Genomic DNA, 21755 nt, shown 5'->3' with positions numbered 1-21755 from the left:
ATCTGTGTCGATCGAGGATCGACAGGTTAAGAAACTTCGCAGGAAGTATATACCAATAGTGAAGGTAAAATGGGATGCCCGTAGAGGTCCCGAGTACACGTGGGAGGTAGAGTCCACGATGAAAGAAAAGTACCCTCATTTATTTCAATAAATCTCAAGGTCGAGATTTCTTTTAAGGGGGTGAGGATGTAACACCTCGAAATTTTGTGTCCAATAATGTATTGACATGTGTCATAAGTTTACATGTGGTATTAAACACTAAATAAAGGACCAAAGTCGACAAACATTGAAAGTATGTAAATTTGAGGGTTAAAAATGTCAACGAGGGATAAATATACTATATAGTAACCCCAAATGATGCTCGTACCTTCAAACGAATAAATCATGGATCGTACGGAACGAATTGTGGAAGAAAGTGAGGAATTACAAACTACAGGGGCCAAATATGTCAACATGTTTAAGTTATACCTCTGAGTGACCTTTGGGCATACCCGAGGCTTTGTAATGGTAAATTATACTCACTAGAATGCGCGATATAAATTTCGCGAAGTTCCAATTCAAAACGAGAAAGTTATGATCAAATTCGTTAAAAGGGTTAAAAGCGTCAAACTTTGAAAATTAAGACTTATCGGGTAATAATAAATTAACCAAGGGTTAATAAGTTGGGTAAAAGTTCCGAGGCCCTTATTCGTAAATTAACGAGGCCCAAAATGCAAAGTTACCCCTTCGAAACCGAAAGGCCAGGGCAATGATGGCAAAAGATTTGAAAATCTTGGAAATCAAGTCTCAGCCGGGCCGTGTTAAAGATCTGAGTGATCTTACGTGGGTCGCGAGCCAGGTGCAGATTCGTTTCCTGACATTGGGATTCAGGCGACCCGCGTAAACGATACGTGAACTCTTACGCGGGTCGCGGCAAAGCCCCAGTTGCAGAATTCGGGGACAGGTTCACTGTTTGCTATTTTAACCGCCTTAGAATGCCATTATGAGAGCATGGGCGCCCCCTAAACGACCCCTAGCACCCAGGGACACATGTTGATGATCAAGGAGCCCTTGTAGCCTTAGTTGTGATGATCTTATGCTTCCATTTTCACTATAAAAGGCCATGAGTTGTGCACATTGTAACCACACCTCAAACCTGCTTTCTTGATCACTTCTGGAGCTCAAGAACACTCTCTACTCATCTTTGGTCGTGCATAGGACTTCAGTAAGTATGCCTAACCCTTTGTGGTTTAGTTTTTACATAATGATAGCTTGAAAGTCAATCCGTCGTAACTAACGATTGACTTAACGATAAATCACAAATGGTCCAGTGGTTTGTCGAATCAAAGGTAGTTATATGTTGGTAATCATGTGAGCTTTAAACCCCTAAAAGGGCACCCTCTGATTCCCACTCTAACTAGTCCAAATGTCGAGTCAAACTTGCTTAGAAAAAGTCAACAGAATACTATTTTGCGATTTTATGCATAATCAGTAATATAGATAGCGTGTAACCAGTTTTAACACTCATATAACATGATAATAAGTATATTAACTAGTCTAAGCTTGTTTGATCCGACCATTTGCTATATAAACCTGGTTCGGAACCGAAAGTCACAAAACTTTGACTTTTGCGTTGACTCCAGTTCTAACCCGATTTAGTATGTTTTAGATATGCCTTAGGACTCTCTTAGGACCAGGTTACATGATGGTATGACCCTCTGTGACCGGTTCGTTGTTTGTCCGAGTCTTTAGCGCATTTCCGTTAAATGTTTAAAAGTTGACCGTAACGCCCTTTTTACTTTAAAACGAGAATTTTGGATATGTGAAAGGACAATAACCTTAGTTACTGATTTCTAAGCATGTCCCTAAAATTTCATATCAATCCGAGGTCTAGAATAGGAATTATGCTAAATAGCGCAATTAAAGAAAACTTTTGTAATTAACGACGCATTTAGCATAAAGCCTATCTAAACCCAAATTTCGACACCAAACCTTTCACACACTGATATAAAATAATATTTTGGGATTTTTAAAGATTTTTAACCTGCTCGTAACCTACGGTTATGGCATCGGTTCGGTAATTACCGAATATACCTATTTTTGGACATAACTTGAGTTCTATAAGGTATTTTGACCCGATTCCAGTTGTACTGATTTTAAATAATAAATAAAGTATTTTGGACTTTATAAACTGTTCAGAAAACTCAGATTTCCTGTAGAACTCGGAAACCTCTTTTATAATCTTTAAAAGTGACCGAAATACCCCTACAGGGCATATAATGGATTTAAACTCGTTACGGGCATTATGGAAGGTATCCTACTGATACCACAACCTCTTTAAAGCATATTGACTTAGGAAACCTGTGTAGGACTCTTACGGTTACCCGTTACGCCTTTTTGCGCGCACGGTTCGGGTTATGTAACTAGTTTACATAAACTAGCCGAAGCGGGTCAAACCTTATCGTTTTTACCCCAAAATCCAGATTGTGGTTATATTACCCATATAAAACAAGTCTTCAAACTTGTTGGGTCCAAACCACATTCCATTCCCGGTTTTCGCCTTTCACGCAACTAAACCGTATATATCCTTTGAAACTGACCGGTCTAAGCTAAGGCTAAATTAAAGATCCGTTAGGATTCTAATAGGTTGTTTAAACCTTCGTTCCAGTATAGGAGACCAGTAAAAGAAACTTGCATTTGTTATTAAGGATATTACTTGCTCAGGTAAATACTTTTAACTTATTTTCCGTTATACGGGCTTGGGTTACGGTATATAAAATACCGCTTGGTCGGGCATTAAATCTTCCATCGTATGGTGGTTAATTGAATAATTTAATCGGCCCGTTTAAAAAAAATGTTTTGTTGGCTTTACGCCTTTGGGAGCTTAATGACCATGTCCCGGATATCCTTGGCATCATTTTACGAAATGGCCACGACCTCGACACGCGGGTGTAGGCGTACACCCGACAATGTGTCTATATTATTAAAGGTATAACCGTTGGTTTTCCCGCCACGGCTTTTATGCTATGTGGCGTGTCTTTTAACCTTAAACCCGGCACGACCCGGGCGACCGAACGCATAGTGAACATGTAATTCTTTTACAAGATTTAATTGATAAATTATCCCAAGTTATAAAGAGTTTGTGCCTTGTGCATTCAAATCAATTTTATTAAACATTTTTCAAAAGTGTTGGTTGAAAGTATTTACCAGTGTAAACTGACGTATTTTCCCCAAAAAGATTAATGCAGGTTCTACTCGTAATAGGCTGGCCACTCCTTAGCATCGTTAGAGTCTCGCAAGCTTGGGATGCCAATATCTGTTGAACACATATTTTATATTTTATTTTGATCCCCTGTGGATTATATTCCGACGATTGTGATACTTGGATATTACATTCGATAGTTGGAATATATCTATCTTTATGCTTCCGCTGTGCATTTATATATTGTATGGTTTGACTATATTGTTGCCAACTACGTCACGGTAATCCCCCACCGGGCCCACCGGTGATACATGTGGAAATCGGGGTGTGACATAAAAGGCTTACTTTTTACTTATTTTCTATAAGATGGTAATTATTATGTCGGTATAATTGGACCAACATGAATATTTTTCTTTGCTTGTGCAGTCTAAATGTAATATTTGTTGACGGGACCGATGTTCCACCTGAAGATACAATCATGATTAAGTGTGGAAGTGAGATAATCCCCGGCCCTGTTTCTGATGGTACAGACACTTCACACCGATTTTCCGCACACTATTTTCTTAATTACATTTCTAAAAAGATAGCATCTGACTATAAGTCCATTGATTTCTTCTTGATATTCGAAGGCTATTTGAGTTACAGATTTAAAGTGATGCCGTAGAATGAGTCCTCCAAGAAGGTGTTACAGGTAAAAAAAAAACTAAAAATTATTTGTAAAGAAAATTCATCAGTCATTACACATCGTTCTAGAATATTGCATGGTGATGAAACTATGAAAGTTTGTTTTGTTATGCTAGATTTCTTAAGATTCGGATCATGCAAAGTGCAACATATGTTTAAACATCTCACATATCATATGTTTTCTACTAGATGACTTTATAAATCTCACATATGATATGTTTTCTACTCTGTTATGCTTTATGTTTTTTAAATCCATTAGTATATGTTATGAACATGAAACAAGTCACGCAACGTGCGCCAAAAGGACATAAGTACCCGCGGCAGCGTTCGGACATTCTCACTATTTCTTCTTATGATATATGTCAATATTTAGAGGCCATTGGACTTTGTTTACCGGTTTAAAGCCAAGGGAAGTTATTATTTGCTCTGATCATTTAGGAGGATGGTTTCATCAGGCCCCTACTTTCTTTATGTTACATATACAATGGCATGCACTTGATGAGATAAATGCTGGTGTATGCGACGGTATGACTTATGAAGAAATAAAGAAGAATATGCCTGATGCATCTGAGTATGTTTAATACGAAACTGTCAATTTTTTATTTGTATTTTTTTTACCAAGTATGAGTAGTTTCTATACATTTTCATTTAAACGGTCTTTTGTTTAATTTTATGAAGGCCAAGGAAGAAAGATAAACTTAGGCTTCGATAGCCTTGTGGAGAGTCATCTAATGATGTAATACAAAGGTATTCATTTTTTTGAACACACGAAAAATCTTAGTTGGAAAAAAGAAAATAAATAATTAACTCAGTTTTTGCAAATATTAGTTTGACATTCTAAGCAAAGTCAAAGTATATTTTGTATATATAACAGGTTGGAGCCATTTCTTACAGAGCTTGAACGGCAAAGTGCACCCGTCGTAGTTGTATCTTACCAGGTCAGACCATGTAGCGACATAACTTTACCTCCACAATTGAGTACAAACACCTAAAAAGGAATGGGTCAAACGAGTTTGTAAAGTGTATTTTAATACATATTTTGCTATTAATATAATTTTTGAAATCATTTTTAGGGCTTTAATTATCTTAAAAGCAAACCCCCTACACAAGGCTCTGACATACACGACTGCGCGACGTCGACGCAGGCCAAAGTTAGCCCGACACCCTCTTCATTAACATCTTTAAAGTAATTAGAAATGAGGACTTTTTTGGGGTAGACCTGGTCCGACCCGTGTATATCACTTCATTTGTCTTTCCTTTGACATCAACGCTTTACCCAATTCATCCATTGAAAGATCTGTGCTATGCAAACATGAGTTCTAATGGATTTGTGCATTGCAGGCTATTCTAAAAGCTTTACATGCTTATTTTGCTGATAGGCCATCGAAAGAAGTTCCACACACGGAGGTAACCAACATATTAGATCAATCATTTCAGTTTTGTAACCTTAGAAAACACCATTAATGCATTTTTTTTTTTTGTCAGAATTAGATCAATCATTTCAGTTATCCTCCATTTTTTATTTAAGAAAAAAAAAACATCATAATTAATTGAGCTATAATGTTTGTAACTGTTCTCATGGCTTTACATCATATTTGAGCCTTTGGAAAAAAAATAATGTTAATTCAATTGCCAAAAACTTCAATAAATTGGTATGGAGAGACATTGATTATTATGTTGGAAATGGTACGGAGGAAGGTGAGACTAGAAATCCTCTGGGCATTTAGATTTGAATACTATGAACATGTTTTACTATATCATCTTGCACCTAATTCGCTATTTGAGAGATTTGGTGAACATACTGAAGGCACCTTAGGTAGTCAATATGGCGGCGCAGCTTGTTGCCCGTTTACCAACTATTTCGATGTGTATTTTTCTCCTATTTGAATAAAACCGTATTTATTAATCTTTTTGGCATTTCTAATTTCCTTCTTCTATATGGGTTAATCTTAGACATCTATTAGCAACTCGTGATCAAGAGCTACGAACACTTTTAGTTGAGGTAGTACTCATGTTAATTGGTTTATGTTATTTACTTTTGATCTGTTTGGTCATTTCACCTTTTTTTCTTTAATAGTAAAACATGTAGCCCATTTGGCCCGTTTCCATAAAGTACAATTACAATTTGATCTTTTTCATTATTACATTTAATATGTAATTATTTATTATAAGGAGTTACATATTGTTTATTGCATCATTTTTTAGATGAGCGTTTTGGTTTTTGAAGGCAACAATTGTATCGTGTTTTAAAAGAGTTATATGTATTGTTTGATAACTTTTTTCTCTTGATCTTCTTTAGCCAATCAAATGAGTAAGGATGAAGAACAAGATAAGGGTTATAACTTTTTCTTATATCGTGTATATATTGTTCTAAAAGAGTTATATGTATTGTTTGATAACTTTTTTCTCTTGATCTTCTTTAGCCAATCAAATGAGTAAGGGTGAAGAACAGGGTAAGTGTTATAACTTTTTCTTGGAGTATGCAGCTGACGGGTTAGAAAGAATCAAAACTGAACTTACTACCCGAAGCCATTAGAAAATTTGCGCATGGAACTGGAGAGGACAGTTGGTTGTGGGGTCCGGAGAGCTGGGGAAATTTCTAAGTTAAGATCTTGAAACACCATATTTAACGGCTTTCTTTTACAGATCTGGGCATTGAGTTTGTATGGAACAAGTGGAGTCCGATTAATGTTAATTTTGAAGACGGGAATGTTTAATTAAGATATCTTATTCGTCATGCATTATTCACTTGTATATATACGACTGGCAATTCAAATTCAAAACAATTATAAAACAAAATAAAGTTTAAAAACATGTCTTTTTTTTATTTTATTTAACGGCATAATTTGATTAATATAAAGTGATTTTTCTTACCCGGGAGGCTCCCGGGTTATAACCTATTTATTGATATATTTATATATTTTAATTCTTTTGGCATTTCCTTTCACATAGTGACGCTTTTCCTTACTTAGAATCATGATTTGGATATTATTATATCCCCTAGGAAGTGTCATCACCACTTCTTGTTTCATCCGCCGGTGAATATTTCTTCTCCAATAACTTTCATCAACATTTTGGATACGTACTTCTTTGCGTTAGAAATGATGTCTTGGCATAAAAAAATACAGTAAAAAAGACATGTTTTTTATAGCTAAATAGAGAAAGTCAGTGGACATATATACAAGAAACATGATTTTGATCAAAGATTAGGGGAGACAAGAAAATTATGGGGGATGCTGATGATCACCAAGAAACACGCCAACAGTTATCGACAGAGGATCTAAAAGTGTTCACATATGATGAACTAAAATGCGTCTTTAGTTATAAAACACGCCTGGGTGATTGGAGTTTTGGGAAGGTTTACAAAGGTTGGGTTGATGAAGAGACTTATTCCCCCACAGAACAAGGCACAGGATTAGCCGTTTTCGTTAAGACTTTCCAGCACCATCATTCAGAGTATATTAAGAAGTCCAAGGTATAGCATTTTACCTATTATATTCCTTGCTCAATAGCATGATAGGTGACTTAATGAATAGATTTTTTGGCGCAGCCGTATCAAAAGTGGCCCATGTAACCAAAAGGATGTGGGTTCATACATGAAATATCCAAAAAGACAAGTAAATAAACAAACATACGTACCCAGTAATATATCACTCATAAAATAGGGTCCGGGAAGGGTGAGATGAGGGAAACCTTTCGTCTATTATAGAGATATGGAGGTTGCTTCGGTAAGAGTCCAAAAAGACAAGTGTGTGTGCGTATTTGTGGGTTAATAAACATTGATTGGTACATTAGTTTTAATGGTTGTGTTGATAGATAAAGATTCCATTCCAATGCAATTGATTGTCTCATTGAACCTATCAGGTTTACCAAATTAATACAATTTTATCCTATTAAGCATTTTATTTCATGAATCTTATCAACCGGCAATGCAGTTACATTTGGTGCTGAAAAAATTGAGTCATCCAAACCTTGTTAAGCTCATAGGGTACTGCTTTGAAGGGGATTTGCTCTTTCTTGTAGATGAATTCTATTATGGAAATTTCGAGGATTGCCTGCTTTATGGTAAGCAACAAAATAATCCAGATGGTACATTTTATAGGAAATGAAGAGATGTGCTAGAGATAGGCATTTTTTTTAAATTAGTGAGTTGGTTAGGTAAAACCAAACTTAATTAGTAAAGTAGTTAGAGTAGCCTTTCAATAAATATAAGTTTTGAGCTCATTTGTAATGTGATAAACAAAGAAATAATATACAACAACATATTTCTTATTTATAATGTGAAAATATTTGGAAATATAGAGAATATGTGACAAATGTGTCCTTTGTATATTAGTTCTTTGTTAATCACAAATTAGATCAAAGCTCTACTTGTAGAGCAGCTACACTAACTACCTAACTAAGTTAGGTTTTACTTAACTAACTTACTAATTGAACAACCAACAAAAATACACTTGTCTATTTCTAACAAGATGTGTGCTTGAAGTATTTCTTTGATGGTTGTAGGCGCTATTTCACGACTTCCACTTGATACAAAGGTGAAAATGGCACTAGGAATTGCTAGAGCGATTGTTTTCTTGCACCAGACACATCACACCACTTCAGTCTGCTCATGTGCAGAGCAGAGTTTTTCATTTGAGAGATGTAACATATTGCTAGATGAGGTACATGCCAATCTGCTTTGAGTGATTACATCGAAAATTAGAACACAAAACGTTATAATATTCACAACGTTGTAGCAAACACAACCCGTGCATTTTGATTGAAGAACTTTCAAAACGATTTGAGTTCTTCTACAGACCTTTTTATCCTCCCCACCACATCTATCTACTATACTAAAGCAAAATAAAGGTTGACCATTTGACCATGATGTGGCAGGTCTCTTTGGCCAGATAATTCTGACTTTGGGCGCCATTCTTATTTTCTTCCCTATTCCTTCATTTTCTTCAATTTTCTTCAATGCTAATAAATATCACCGCTCTCTCTCTTCAATTATGTTTCTTACCACCGCCTTCTCTTCAATCGATCCTTTTCAAGTTCATCTTCTTCAATCGATTCCTGATACTTTTCTTTGATCCATATCGAAACTTTGTAAGTGTAGATTGTTTATTTCTTAGTTTAATCCTTTTTTTTTGTCTGAATTTTATTTTGGGTTCTTCAAAAGTGTTATTCTGTACATCAAACCCTAGATCCGGTTGTCATTATAGATTTGTTCTTTATGATTATTTGCTCTTTGTTTTTGTTATGCATTTTTGTGTTTAATCATATCACTAAATCGGTTTAACTCTTATGTTTTTTGTTACTTTTATTGAATAAATTTCATATTGTTATGTGTATGAAACCCAAATTCCGATTCTAAGTCCAGATCTGTTTATAATGTTTATTAACATTATTATTTTGTAATTAGATTTTATGTTTACTCATATTCCAGAACTGTATGTTATTGTTATTGAACTTGATGTTAGATTTGTTAAAATCCCTAAAATGTTTAGCTGATATCCGAGTTTCATAGTAAAAAATTTGTAGTTTATTCCTATTCCATTTATTTATGTTATTGTCATTGAATTTGGTGCTATATTTATTCAAATCCATATAATGATAATCTGATATCACAGTTCTTTGTCAAAAAACGTTTAATTTTGATTGATTCTGTATTGTATGCACCATAAAGTATTTGAATATATTGTTTTTAGACATAAGATCTGTTTGATTTGTTGTTTTTTTTTTAATTTTTTCTATTAATTTTATCCTGTATCTGATTTTCTATCAATATCTGATGCTTTATGATGATTAACATTACTGTTGAATTTCAATATAAAATATGATTATTTATTCGCATTCAAACCTGTTTTTGCAGGTTTATATTATGCCTGTCCCTTCTTCATTAAGGTATATGCAGTTTATATTTTGCCTTTAAACCTTTTATGAAGGATAAGAAATCATGTTGAATGAAAAATCAGTGAAAGTTTTTTGCTTGGAACATTGAGGCGTCGTTGATGTTGCCAAGGAGTCTCAGGAAATGTTAAGCTATATAATTTTCTTACACTCCTCGGCAATGTCAACGACTCCTCAAAATAGTTTCTTGGAATCTCTCTTACTGATTGCTTCGTCGACAGGTTGTTTCTTTTTCTCATCACAGATTTCCTGTATATTCCTTAACCGCCCTAACTTCATTATATATGGAAACTTGCCTTTTTGAATGAATAATCTTTAATTTTTTTAGGTAATTTTGGAACCGTTTCCATTTGTACTCCATATATATACAAAATTGTTTTTAGTATAATGTTGCAATCCTTCACTTGAGAAGCGTTTTCTCTTTTTTGTTCATCGTCATACCTGCAAATACAAGCATCGGTAAGTATATTGCACCTCTGTTTTAACATCTGTATATTTATTATATATAACCACAAATAGTGTTTTTTGTATTATTTATGTTCTATTTAACTGTGTAACTGATATTTCAAATGGTATTGATATCATTAACCCTAATAACTATTTTGTATTTTGCTAAATACATGTCTTATAAAAATTCTGATTCAACTTTTTGAAACGAAAAGTATGTTATGTATGTTTATGAAATTTATATTTAACTATTTTACTATTTATACAATTTATTTATTTTCTTAGTATGCTTATTTTTATGGTATACAACTCATTCTTCAACTTATTCATTAATCCTTTGTTTGTTACTTATTTTTTTTTTTGAAGTATATTAGATTTGATGTCTTTTTTTTATTGTAACCTGTTTTTTTTGCAGTTTTTTACTATGGGCGAACGTTCATCAAGGTATTATGTGGATAGTTTTTTAATTTTCTAACAATCCCTTTGACGTGTTATATTTTATTAACATTGTATTGTGTAATTCGGTTACAGTGGACCCTGGTTCTGTAGGGTAATGAATCGAGCAGACCAACTTATTCTGGTATAGGAAGATACTTTTACTTTACTTATTTGTGTTATCTTCCTTTTTCATATTTTTAAAAACATATAATTATTATTCTATTTTTTAAATCAATTGAAAGTATTTACAATTCATTTTCCCTTAAATTCTATGATTAGTCCATTCCGGATGATGCGGCTTCCAAACTGTGGGGTGTTGACAAATGCCCTACTAATGTTATGATACACAGTGAAGATGGTCGTGACTTTAATGTTTTCTTAAGCGCGTCTAAAGGGAAGTTTTTTTTCTTTCGTGGTTGGTCCAATGTTGTTGAACACTTGGGACTAACTCAGGGATGTTTGGTAGTATTTAATCCTTTAGATCATGCTACGTTTAAGTTAATGACTTACAAAGATGGTGTTAGTCGTGGGTCTTTCTGGACATATATGCAACCTCCATCATGCAATTTTTATGTAAGTTAAATGTGATTTTCTTTTCCTGATATATTCAAATATTATTTATTTATTTATAGATACTAACCTTTTTACTTTTTTTAACATGCTACAGGTCATTCCTAAATGTATTTTCCCCAAAAGTTACGATTTTTCGTCAAATGATGTAATCTCTACGGTTATGATCGACAACCAAATGTTTAACGTTTCCATTTTAACTAATGACGGCAAAGTCGGTTTTTCCGCTGGTATGGATGTAATTATTAGTATGTTTCAGTTGGAGGTTGGTTGTTATTTCTTATTCACCAAAGGATTTGGACATTTTTTCTATATGAAAGTCTTTGGAAAAACCGGGGTTGAAATCACATATCCTAAATTACATGTTGATGAGGTAATTAAATATATGTACTTAATTCTATGTTTTATACATATCAGCCTGAAATTCATCATTTGTATTTTAATTTGCAGATTGAGGTTGCTCCAATAGATGTTGACAATGAAGTTGAAGAACAAGTACATGGTGGTGTTATTCGGTTTGTTCGTACTGCCGGTGATGATTATTTTGTAAGTTTTCATATCATCTTGAAAACTGATAAAACACATAAGTTTGATGCGAATTTAATTTACTTAATGAATATTAATATTTTTTTTCATTTTTACTTAAATACAGAGAATTCCTAATCCTGTTTCACATATGGCTAAGCTTCATGAAGGGTTAAAAGATTTGACCATAAAATTTTTGCATCTGGACCCGCCACAGCAGATTACTAACGGTACCAGACGTGAAAGAAGACCCAATCGTCGTGGTTATCGTTACGCTTTAACCTCTTGGAAGAAGTTCATGAAAGCTGCTCAAATTAAGGCCCGTGACCAGGTTCACTTTTATTTTGATGAAAATGAGCAGGTGTTGACTATTGAGAGGGTTGTACGTTACGTTAACCGTAGTAATTAGATATATGACAATTATGGCAGGTTTTTTTCGTCCTTCGCAGTTTTTTTGGGTTATAACATTGGTTTTTGACTTTTATTTCAAGATTTTATATATCTTTCGATCTATTTTTTTTTAACCACTGTCAGAAAATAGTTAAGAGTATAATCTATTGTTTTACTAATTTGTATTCCCACTGCCACATCTTATCATAGATAAACGTATGGTATTGTTGATTATTGCTGATTATTGTTTTACAACTGAATATATTTAAAGAACAATATATAAACTAACTCTGCATATATTAAAAAGTATTATGAACTTAGTATTATATCTTTAATATATTACACTATGATGTTACATTATAAACATTTTTTTTTAAACATACCATAATAATTTTTTTATTATATATAATAATTGCCGAAAGTCATGTACGACATATTAGTTTGCATATTTATAAATGTTTTCATTTTTTTGAAAATTAATATTAATATTCATTAAGTAAATTAAATTCGCATCAAACTTATGTGTTTTAACAGTTTTCAAGATGATATGAAAACTTACAAAATAAGCATCACCGGCAGTACGAACAAACCGAATAACACCACCATGTAGTATACTTAGTTATTCACATTATATGGATATGTTCATCAATGTTTAATATGTCATAGTTCAATGCTGACTTTAAAACTGCTAAAGTTTTATAATGTTCCTTAATTTCAAATTCAATAAAAGGTTAATAATGAATTTAATATTGACAATGCGTATAATAAGTTAGTTACTTACAATTCTTTTTATAATTTTTAATGACATATTACCATATTTCTGGAAATTTATTTTGATTGACTTTATTTTTAGAAAACACCTCCATATTACATATTTCCATTTTCATCTTATAGTATAATTGATTTTGTTCGATATTGTTTGCATTTATACTACACAATCTTTTCTTAATTTAATTTGTCTACCTATTATAAATATTCTTTAAACATTTCAAATTGTACTCAGTTTTATCTACTCAGCATTTTCTACATCATTTTTCATACTCTTTGGTAAGAATACCAATGAGACTTCTAGACTATATTGCTTTATAATTTATTACAATTACAATTACAATGTGTTATTATATAGTGTTTGTTTACTAATCTTTACTTTGAATTTTTTGCAGAAATGGAAGAAGGTGCAATCACATTGTTGAATAATTTGGACCTCAATGTTGATAACTATACCATAAGAATACGCATTGTTCGTTTGTGGACAAGAGCTGATTTCAATAACGCTAGAAAAGTGTATTGTTATGATATGATATTCATGGACAGTGAGGTAAGTGTTCATATACGTATGTTATATTTTAACTTTATATACTGTTAGTTGTCAAATTACTTATTATTTGTCTAAAATAATGTTGTTGTTTGGCAGGGAACAAAAATGCAAGCTTTTGTTTTGGCTAAAAATGCAGCTGGATATCAACATCTTTTGGAAGAAAAGCGTTGTTTGACTATTAGAAATCCTTCATTGGGTGAGAATCGTCAGAAGGTGAAGTACGCTAACGGTGGTTTGAAGATTAACCTTAATAACAACACCGTTGTTGAGGAATGCCACGAGGCTATTGGTTCTGAATGGGGTTTTGATTTTACTCCCTTTGATTCAGTTGTGGAGGATCCAACAGTTGACAACAAGTTTTTTAAAAGTCCAATTGGTATGGTATACAATTATAACTATTTAACTAAACACAACACATTTTTTACTTTATTGACACTATTTCATTTTTATAAACAGATGTAATCGGTTTTGTGGTCAAAAGTTTTCCCTTCGAGGTAGACACAGAAACTAATAACGGACAAAACCAGAAGAAAGTCACCTTTATGCTTGAAGACCTGAAGTATTTATTTATTTTTTCCTCTATTTTATTGTTTAATATATTATTTTTCTATATTATGTACTCTGAACTGCTATTTTGATTTTATTCATTTCAATAATGTCCAGCAATAAGCAGATTTTCGTGACGCTTTGGGACGGTTATGCGGATCAAATAATGGAGTATGAGAGCAACAATCGAGGTGAAAAAAATGTCGTCGTAATAATTCAGTTTGGGAAGTACAGATTCTGGGGAGGTATCGTATTACTTCAAATATATTGTGTTTCTTTTTTCTTTATGGTTACATTTTGAATAATTCTTTGCATTATTTAAAATAATTGTATATATATGTTCAGGTCATTTGTCTGTTTCAAATTTGTATACTGTCACCCGAGTCTTAATTAACAGTGATATTGATGAGGTTGCTGACTTTAAACAAAGGTTCACTATCCTAATAAGTTATTTTAAATTTCCTATGCATTTATGTGAATCTAAATTTTTAATTTTTATTTTTTTAATAGATTTATCGAGAAACTTTCTCCCGAAATGTCTTCCAGTTATTCTGGCCTAAGTTCTTCTGTTGCGAAGTCTGCCACTGAAGAATTTCTTTCTGACCTCACCTTTTTTCCCATTGGGTCGTTAACCTCAATAGATACGGTAACACGGATAACATATACTTTTTATATGTTTTACACTATCAATTTTTTTAATACATTATATATATCTTAAACACAGACTAGGTTTGTTGTCATTGTTGGCACTATCAAGAGTTTTGCATCCAACAATGAGTGGTTTTACAACGCGTGCACAAACTGCAACAAAAAGGTTTCAACCGTTACTGTTGTTAAAGAAAAGCAGGATGGTACTGATGGTTCTGAAGAGGTTACTGTCTTAGAATGCAAGACTGATATTTGTAATACAAGGACCGTTACATCAATTCCACGGTAAATATTAACCATTTTTTCTTTATTTTGTTGTCAAAATAAGTTAATCTCATTTCTATTTTTTTCAGAATTAGGCTTTATATACGTGTCCAAGATTGCACTGGTATTGTGAGTCTGACATTGTTTGAGCGTGAGGTGACAAAGCTTTTGAAGGTTAATGCTAATCAGCTTTTAGACAACAACATTGAAGTATGTAGTAAATAATTCATTTTATCATATATTTTTTTTTATTTTAAAAATATTAATTATATTTTATTTTTCAACAGTTAGCAAACGAAGGAAGCTTTCCAAATGAGCTAAATTCATTACTCAATATGAAGTTTGCATTCAAGATTGCTGTTTCTTCTTTTAACATCAGCAAGAAGTCTGATGGATATTCAGTCTCCAAGATGACTGATAACCCGGTTGTTTTGTCCGAGCTGGATAAACATTTTGACACTATTCAGGTATAGTTATTCCAATTCACCCTTATAATATTATTACAATCTTCCATCAATGTTTAATTACTGATTAAAATGATATATTGTTTTAACTTAAAATAATTTACAAAAACAGCCTATTGATGAGGAAGCCGTCAATGTCGAACCATCCGATTCAAATCGTAATGATTATTTGCCTGTTAAGGTTTAGTATCGTTTACCTTATTTATTATTCAACTTTAACTCATTATATGTTAATTGTATTTCCAAACTCATACTTAATTATTATTCATTATATTTAACTAGGATTCTATATCCCAAACGGGAGACGATGTAACCCCTTGCTCAAATGTGTTTAAAGTTGGCTTTACAACATCGTTGGATCGGATGGATGCTGAGTTTGATACGAGCAGCGAGCGTGACTTGAAGCGCAATTTGGAAACCGTGTATGACGTGGATGATGTATCTTCTCAGTCTTCTTCGAAGTCGCGTAAAGATGGTGGTGTGGATGCAGTTCTTCTAATTCCAAAGAAAGAAAAGTAGTCACCTATATTTCGAACATTGTTGGATGAAATCGTCTGTTTTTTTCTTAAGTATTTGGATATTTATGTTTGTTTTGACAATGGTTATAACTGTGTGGTTGATTTTTATGAACATGGTTGTTTTATTTCGAACATTATAGATTTGTTCTTTATGATTATTTGCTTTTTGTTTTTGTTATGCATTTTTGTGTTTAATCATATCACTAAATCGGTTTATCTATTATGTTTTTAGTTACTTTTATTTAATAAACTTCATATTGTTATGTGTATGAAACCATAAGTCCGATTCTAAGTCCAGATCTGTTTATAATGTTTAGTAACATTATTATTTTGTAATTAAATTTTATGTTTACTCATATTTAATACTTACGTATGTATAAATTGGTATTTAGAAAAAATAACATAGTAATAAGATAACAACTTTTAACGTTATTTAAATATTTTAAAAAATAATCCCTTCTTTAAATAATGAATCTTACTTAAAATATAGTACCCAATATGAGAATTCGTTGATTTGGCAAACCTAGATATTTTTTTTTATTATATTAAATTTTTATATTATTTTTTATTTTATTTAAATATAACGTAAAATTATATTATTGGTTGATATTTGAATTAAATTTTATTATACATGTAATTTAATGTATTTAAGGAATTTATTTTATAAATTATAAATTTTTTAATATACACTTACCATAAATTATTTTTAATACTTTACTTATTTGTGATATCTTCCTTTTTCATATATTTACAAACATATAATTATTATTCAATTCTATTATGTAATGTAAAAGGTTGTTGTGGTAATTATAGATTAAATCAATTTTATTTTTGTCATAAATCAAACTATAGGGGATCTATATGTAAATTTAAATATGGCGGTTGTAAATAATGAGTTTCTCCTTACCATACTCTACCATCAAATCATCCTTCTTATCACTCTTATCGTCCCTAGGAGAACTCAATATTGTCACCGGATCTTATCATCGGATTATCGCCGGAATCATCATTCATCTACTTTTCCGGCAACCGAAACTAGGGTTTCTAATCTTCAATTAAAGGTAACAACATTTATGTTCCTGTTATTTTCATAAACTTTACTTTTAATATTTTATATCTTTGATTTTATACCACTTCATTGTTGTACTTATAAGGTTGTTTATATATCGGATTATCGCCGGAATCATCAGATATAATGGTTTCCGGCAACCGAAACTAGGGTTTCTAATCTTTACTTAAAGGTAACAACATTTATGTTCCTGTGATCGGTCATAAACTTTAATTTAAATCTTTTCCATCTTTGATTTTATACCACTTCATTGATGTGTTTCTAAAGTTAACCATTAATATTGTTGTTTTTTGTAAGATTGATTCTTTATTTGTTTGAAAATATACTTTTGTACTTTAGTTTTGTTATGCTATCTTCAGCAATTTAACTTTTTATTATAAATGTTTGTTCATGAAGAAGTATGTAATCATTTGCTTAAATTTTGATAGATACTGGTATTAAAAATTTTAATTGCTGATGCACCAAATTTATTTATAATATTGTATCTATATTCATATAAAATTATAATTTGTTAATCATATAAATTTTAGTTTTTAATTATTTTAGTCGTCATTTTTTTTAGTCCAAGCAGTGTTATTTATATATTGTTTTTTGCTTCTATACTGTATATATTATTGTTTGCTAAACTACGAAAATTTCAAAATAAATTATTGTTGCAGGTATCAAAATGTATACTTCATTTGTAAAGTATCTTCTAAACCCATCCTCATTGAGTATAGTAAGTAATCTTTATTTAATCTATAATTCCGCTGCTAGACTAATTTAATTTTTAAGTTATTTTTTAAACTTACAATACTAAATATACTTAATATTAATATTAATATATATACAGGATGTCCCTATTAGATTTGTTAATCAATTCTACGGAGAGGATTGGGGCGATCGGAAGATGCGTATATATCACTCAAGTGGGAAAATTTGGGTCGTAATGTTGAAACGATTAAAACGTATGCCAGTCTTAACTGACGGCTGGGGAGAAGTTGTTTCAGATCTCAAACTTCAGAAAGATTGTCTCCTGTCATTTCGTCCCATGAACCATTTTGGTCTCTATCTTTCATCTTATGTTAATGGCGTATGTGAGCAATCTTATTTCACAATTAATCGTCATCTATGTCACACCCCCAAAATCCACCTGCGGATAACACCCGCTTCGAGGGCGTGACCGACCAGGATCCAGCCACCAATTATACCGAATACTTAAGTTGATAACAAAAGTAATACTTACTATTCATAAGCTTAGTAAATATTAAGTTCAGAGTTTAAAGTTTTAAGTTCCAAAATAGCAACAAGTAGCGGAAGCATAAGTACGGTAGTTTAAAACAAAGTTCATGATTCAAAATAAGGTAACACCCAACACAAGGGTGAACAGACACTACACGTTCCCAAGCTGCAAGCTCCTTCGTCACTGGTTACCTGCAAAGCATGCAGTAAGGGGTCAACAATAATGCTGAGTGAGTCCACTAGTTGCCCAGTTTTAATTACCAAAAACTTTGTTTCACCGGTTAATTTATCCGTTTATACATGCCCTGGGGAGCTACCCCAAAAGTTAGCGACTAAACTGTTTTTCCAATACCGAACACTAGGTAACCGTTGCGTATCCGCAGGATGCCCCGATGTCAATGTTCTATCATCATTGACGGATTTCTGAGTACATTAGTTCACGACCGTCCCAAACCAGGGCACGGTGTGAGGCTGGTAAACACCTAAATAGCGCTATCAACTAATAACCCGTTCGCCTAACCCGGCGACTAATCGGTATTTGTAGTAGGGACTTGAGTGATAGAGTTTCGTTTAGTGCCGTTAGTTGCAATCCGTATAAACAGTAATTAACCAAAAGGTTTCCCAATACCCGGGAAGGAAAAGTAAGTTTTGTTCCCAATAACTAGGGAAGATATGTAAATGGTATCCCCTTTTACCAGGGGATAGGGTTGTTAGTCTCGTGTCCCAAACCACCGGGACGCATGCTTTTAAGTTGTGAACTCACCTTGGGTTGCTCGGTAGGTTTAGGTTACTTGTCAATCACGTTGGTCACCACGTCCTAACATGGTTACCGGTATAGGTCAGGTTCGGTGTACAAGTAATCACGTAAGAACATATACAGGCACGTAACATTCATACAAGTAATAGTCATGGGGTTATTGGGCCGGCCCTAACAGTAACACAGTCAAACAGAACACAGCAACACATAGTCCATTTAACAGATAGCCCAAGTTAACACAGAATGGCCCAATTAACTAAAATGGACAGCCCACTCGCAACCAGCTGGTCTCGAGTCGCAACCAGGAGATTTCGGCTTGTCACGCTGTGGTTGCGAGTCGCAACCGTGGTCTCGAGTTGTCACGTGTTGGTTGCGAGTCGCAACCGTCGTAGTCTCGAGTCGTAATCACGTGGTTTCGACTTGTCATGCGTTGGTTGCGAGTCGCAACGGTGTGGTTTCGAGTCGGAATGCTGTCGTTGCGAGTCGTAATCTGTCACTTTCATATACACGTGATGATGCAGAACCATCAGTCCAAATTGTACATATGAAATCAGACCCAGATTAGGAAACTACCAATAAGGTTTCTACAAACACTTTTCCTCATTTGACCATTAAACCATATAGATCAAACTTTGCTATTTTTAAATCTTCAAACCATCTTTAACTAGTTCATCAAATGTTCATAGTTTCTAGGGTTTTCATGTTAACATAAACACACATTTATGAGCCAAAAATCACATATTTTTAACAAGATCATGATGCACAAACAAGAAAACATACATTTTATAATCTTGAACATAGTTTTGGTTGGCATAATCATTCCTAAATCACTATACTTTAGCCATCTTTAAACATGTTATATGAGGGTTTTCACATATGACCAAACTTCACAAATCCTCCTAAAAATCATGCAAAATACTACTAACCAAACATTTTTCTAGTTCATATACATATCATTCAAGCAAGAATACAAGGCATTTCTAGTTCATAATATTTCACAAATCTTATACACCAAGAAGATAACACTAACCGGTTATGAAAGGAGGGCCGAAAACAAAGAGGAAGAGAACCGAGAAGATGGAGTATACGAGTGATGGTCTTGACCGAGTCCTTGTCCGAAATCCTTGCTTGAACCGAAAGAGGAAGAAGAGTGGTGTTGTTGTTGAAGGTTACTAGTTGAGAGAGAATAGAAGTGTTGTGGGTTTGTGTGTTGTAACAAATGAGGGAAAGTGAGGAGAAGGTGGGATATATATACATGGGGTGTTTCGGGTTGGGCTTGGGGGTTTCGACCCAAACCGGTTACGGCCCAAAGGCCCACTCGCAACCGAGTGACCCACTCGCAACCGAGTGGTTGCGAGTCGTGGTCTCGGGTCGTGGTTTCGGCTCTCATAAATATATCTATACTACATACATACATCACATATCATGCACAAAATCACGTTTCCATTTAATAATATTTATATACACACAAAATATTACAAGGTGATCGTTCGGAAAAACCTCGAGTGTCACATTATCCCCAAGTTTTAAGAACTTTCGTCCCGAAAGTTGAAGCAGCCACTGCCAAGCTAGCGTGTTTCAACGGGGTGTCACATCATCCCCCCGTTAGTTTGGAATTTCGTCCCGAAATTCGGTTGTAGCTTCAGTGCTGAGGTTTTCGTTTGGGAATAACTGGGGATACTTGGACTTCATCTGGTCCTCCCGCTCCCAGGTAAACTCTGGGCCGCGCCGTGAGTTCCAACGAACTCGTACAAGGGGTATCTGGCTACGTTTGAGGGTTTTGATTTCTCGATCCGTGATCTCAATCGGTTCCTCAGTAAAGTGTAGCTGTTCATCAATAGTCAGTTCCTTAAAAGGAATTACAAGTGTTTCATCCGACAAACACTTCTTCAGGTTAGATACGTGAAAAACGTTGTGCACTGCACTCAGCTCTACAGGCAGGTTTAATCTATAAGCAACCTTACCGATTTTCTCGGTAATTTCGAATGGTCCAACATACCGTGGATTCAGCTTGCCCCGTTTACCGAAACGGACCACACCCTTCCAGGGTGAGACTTTAAGTAGAACCCGGTCCCCGACCTGGAATTCTAGTGGTTTCCTACGCTTATCAGCGTAGCTTTTCTGACGGTCACGAGCTGCCGCCATGCGTTGCCTGATCTGGGAAATCTTTTCCGTTGTATCTACTACCAATTCTGGGCCTGTGAGTTGACTATCACCGACTTCCGCCCAGCAGAGAGGTGATCGGCATTTACGACCGTACAATGCCTCAAAAGGTGCCGCCTGAATACTAGTGTGATAGCTGTTGTTGTAGGAGAATTCCACCAGCGGCAGATGCTTCTCCCAGTTCTTGCCAAAATCGATCACACATGCTCTAAGCATGTCTTCCAGGGTTTGGATGGTGCGTTCAGACTGCCCATCCGTTTGCGGGTGATAAGCGGTGCTCATGTCCAAACGTGAGCCAAAGGATTTGTGCATAGCTTGCCACAACTCGGAAGTAAAACGAGCGTCTCGGTCGGAAATAATAGAAGTTGGCACCCCGTGCCTGGAGACTACTTCCTTTAAATAGATTTCTGCCAAGGTAGAAAACTTGTCTGTTTCCTTAATTGCCAGAAAGTGTGCAGACTTAGTCAATCGATCTATTATCACCCAAATAGTATCATTCCCGCGTTGAGATCTAGGTAGCCCTGTAACAAAATCCATGGAAATTTGTTCCCATTTCCATTTCGGGATTTCCGGTTGCTGTAGTAGGCCTGCTGGTTTCTGATACTCGATCTTGACTCTTGCGCAGGTCAAACATTTGCCAACATAGGCTGCTATGTG

General features: G+C 34.1%; 2 protein-coding genes and 1 long non-coding RNA gene across 4 annotated transcripts; all 3 read left to right on the top strand.

Moving 5' to 3' along the window:
• Nucleotides 1-4089: 4089 nt before the first annotated feature.
• Nucleotides 4090-5812, top strand: LOC118482014. 2 transcript variants are annotated; one of them, XR_004866788.1, is made up of 4 exons: nucleotides 4090-4390; nucleotides 4544-4612; nucleotides 4740-4803; nucleotides 5207-5812. It is a non-coding gene; the product is annotated as an uncharacterized LOC118482014 (long non-coding RNA). The 2 variants fall into 2 exon arrangements; XR_004866787.1 differs by having other exon boundaries at nucleotides 4090-4612.
• Nucleotides 5813-7022: 1210 nt separating this feature from the next.
• LOC110875448 (probable serine/threonine-protein kinase PBL4) lies at nucleotides 7023-9877 on the top strand. The gene is made up of 4 exons (XM_022123645.2): nucleotides 7023-7340; nucleotides 7801-7930; nucleotides 8372-8529; nucleotides 9723-9877. Exons 1-4 carry the CDS (start codon nucleotides 7092-7094, stop codon nucleotides 9780-9782), a joined length of 597 nt encoding a protein of 198 aa, XP_021979337.1. The 5' UTR covers nucleotides 7023-7091; the 3' UTR covers nucleotides 9783-9877.
• A 2058-nt stretch (nucleotides 9878-11935) lies between these two features.
• LOC110875450 (replication protein A 70 kDa DNA-binding subunit B-like) lies at nucleotides 11936-16022 on the top strand. Its single transcript, XM_035977424.1, has 12 exons — nucleotides 11936-12071; nucleotides 13294-13448; nucleotides 13545-13824; nucleotides 13905-14007; nucleotides 14112-14239; nucleotides 14340-14424; nucleotides 14505-14640; nucleotides 14719-14927; nucleotides 14996-15116; nucleotides 15194-15373; nucleotides 15483-15551; nucleotides 15653-16022. Exons 2-12 carry the CDS (start codon nucleotides 13296-13298, stop codon nucleotides 15887-15889), a joined length of 1701 nt encoding a protein of 566 aa, XP_035833317.1. The 5' UTR covers nucleotides 11936-12071; nucleotides 13294-13295; the 3' UTR covers nucleotides 15890-16022.
• Nucleotides 16023-21755: the final 5733 nt, after the last annotated feature.

The sequence above is a fragment of the Helianthus annuus genome, chromosome 9, assembly GCF_002127325.2.
Source record: "Helianthus annuus cultivar XRQ/B chromosome 9, HanXRQr2.0-SUNRISE, whole genome shotgun sequence".
In the NCBI taxonomy this organism is placed as follows: Eukaryota; Viridiplantae; Streptophyta; class Magnoliopsida; order Asterales; family Asteraceae; genus Helianthus; species Helianthus annuus.
This window is presented reverse-complemented; position numbering and strand designations above follow the sequence as displayed.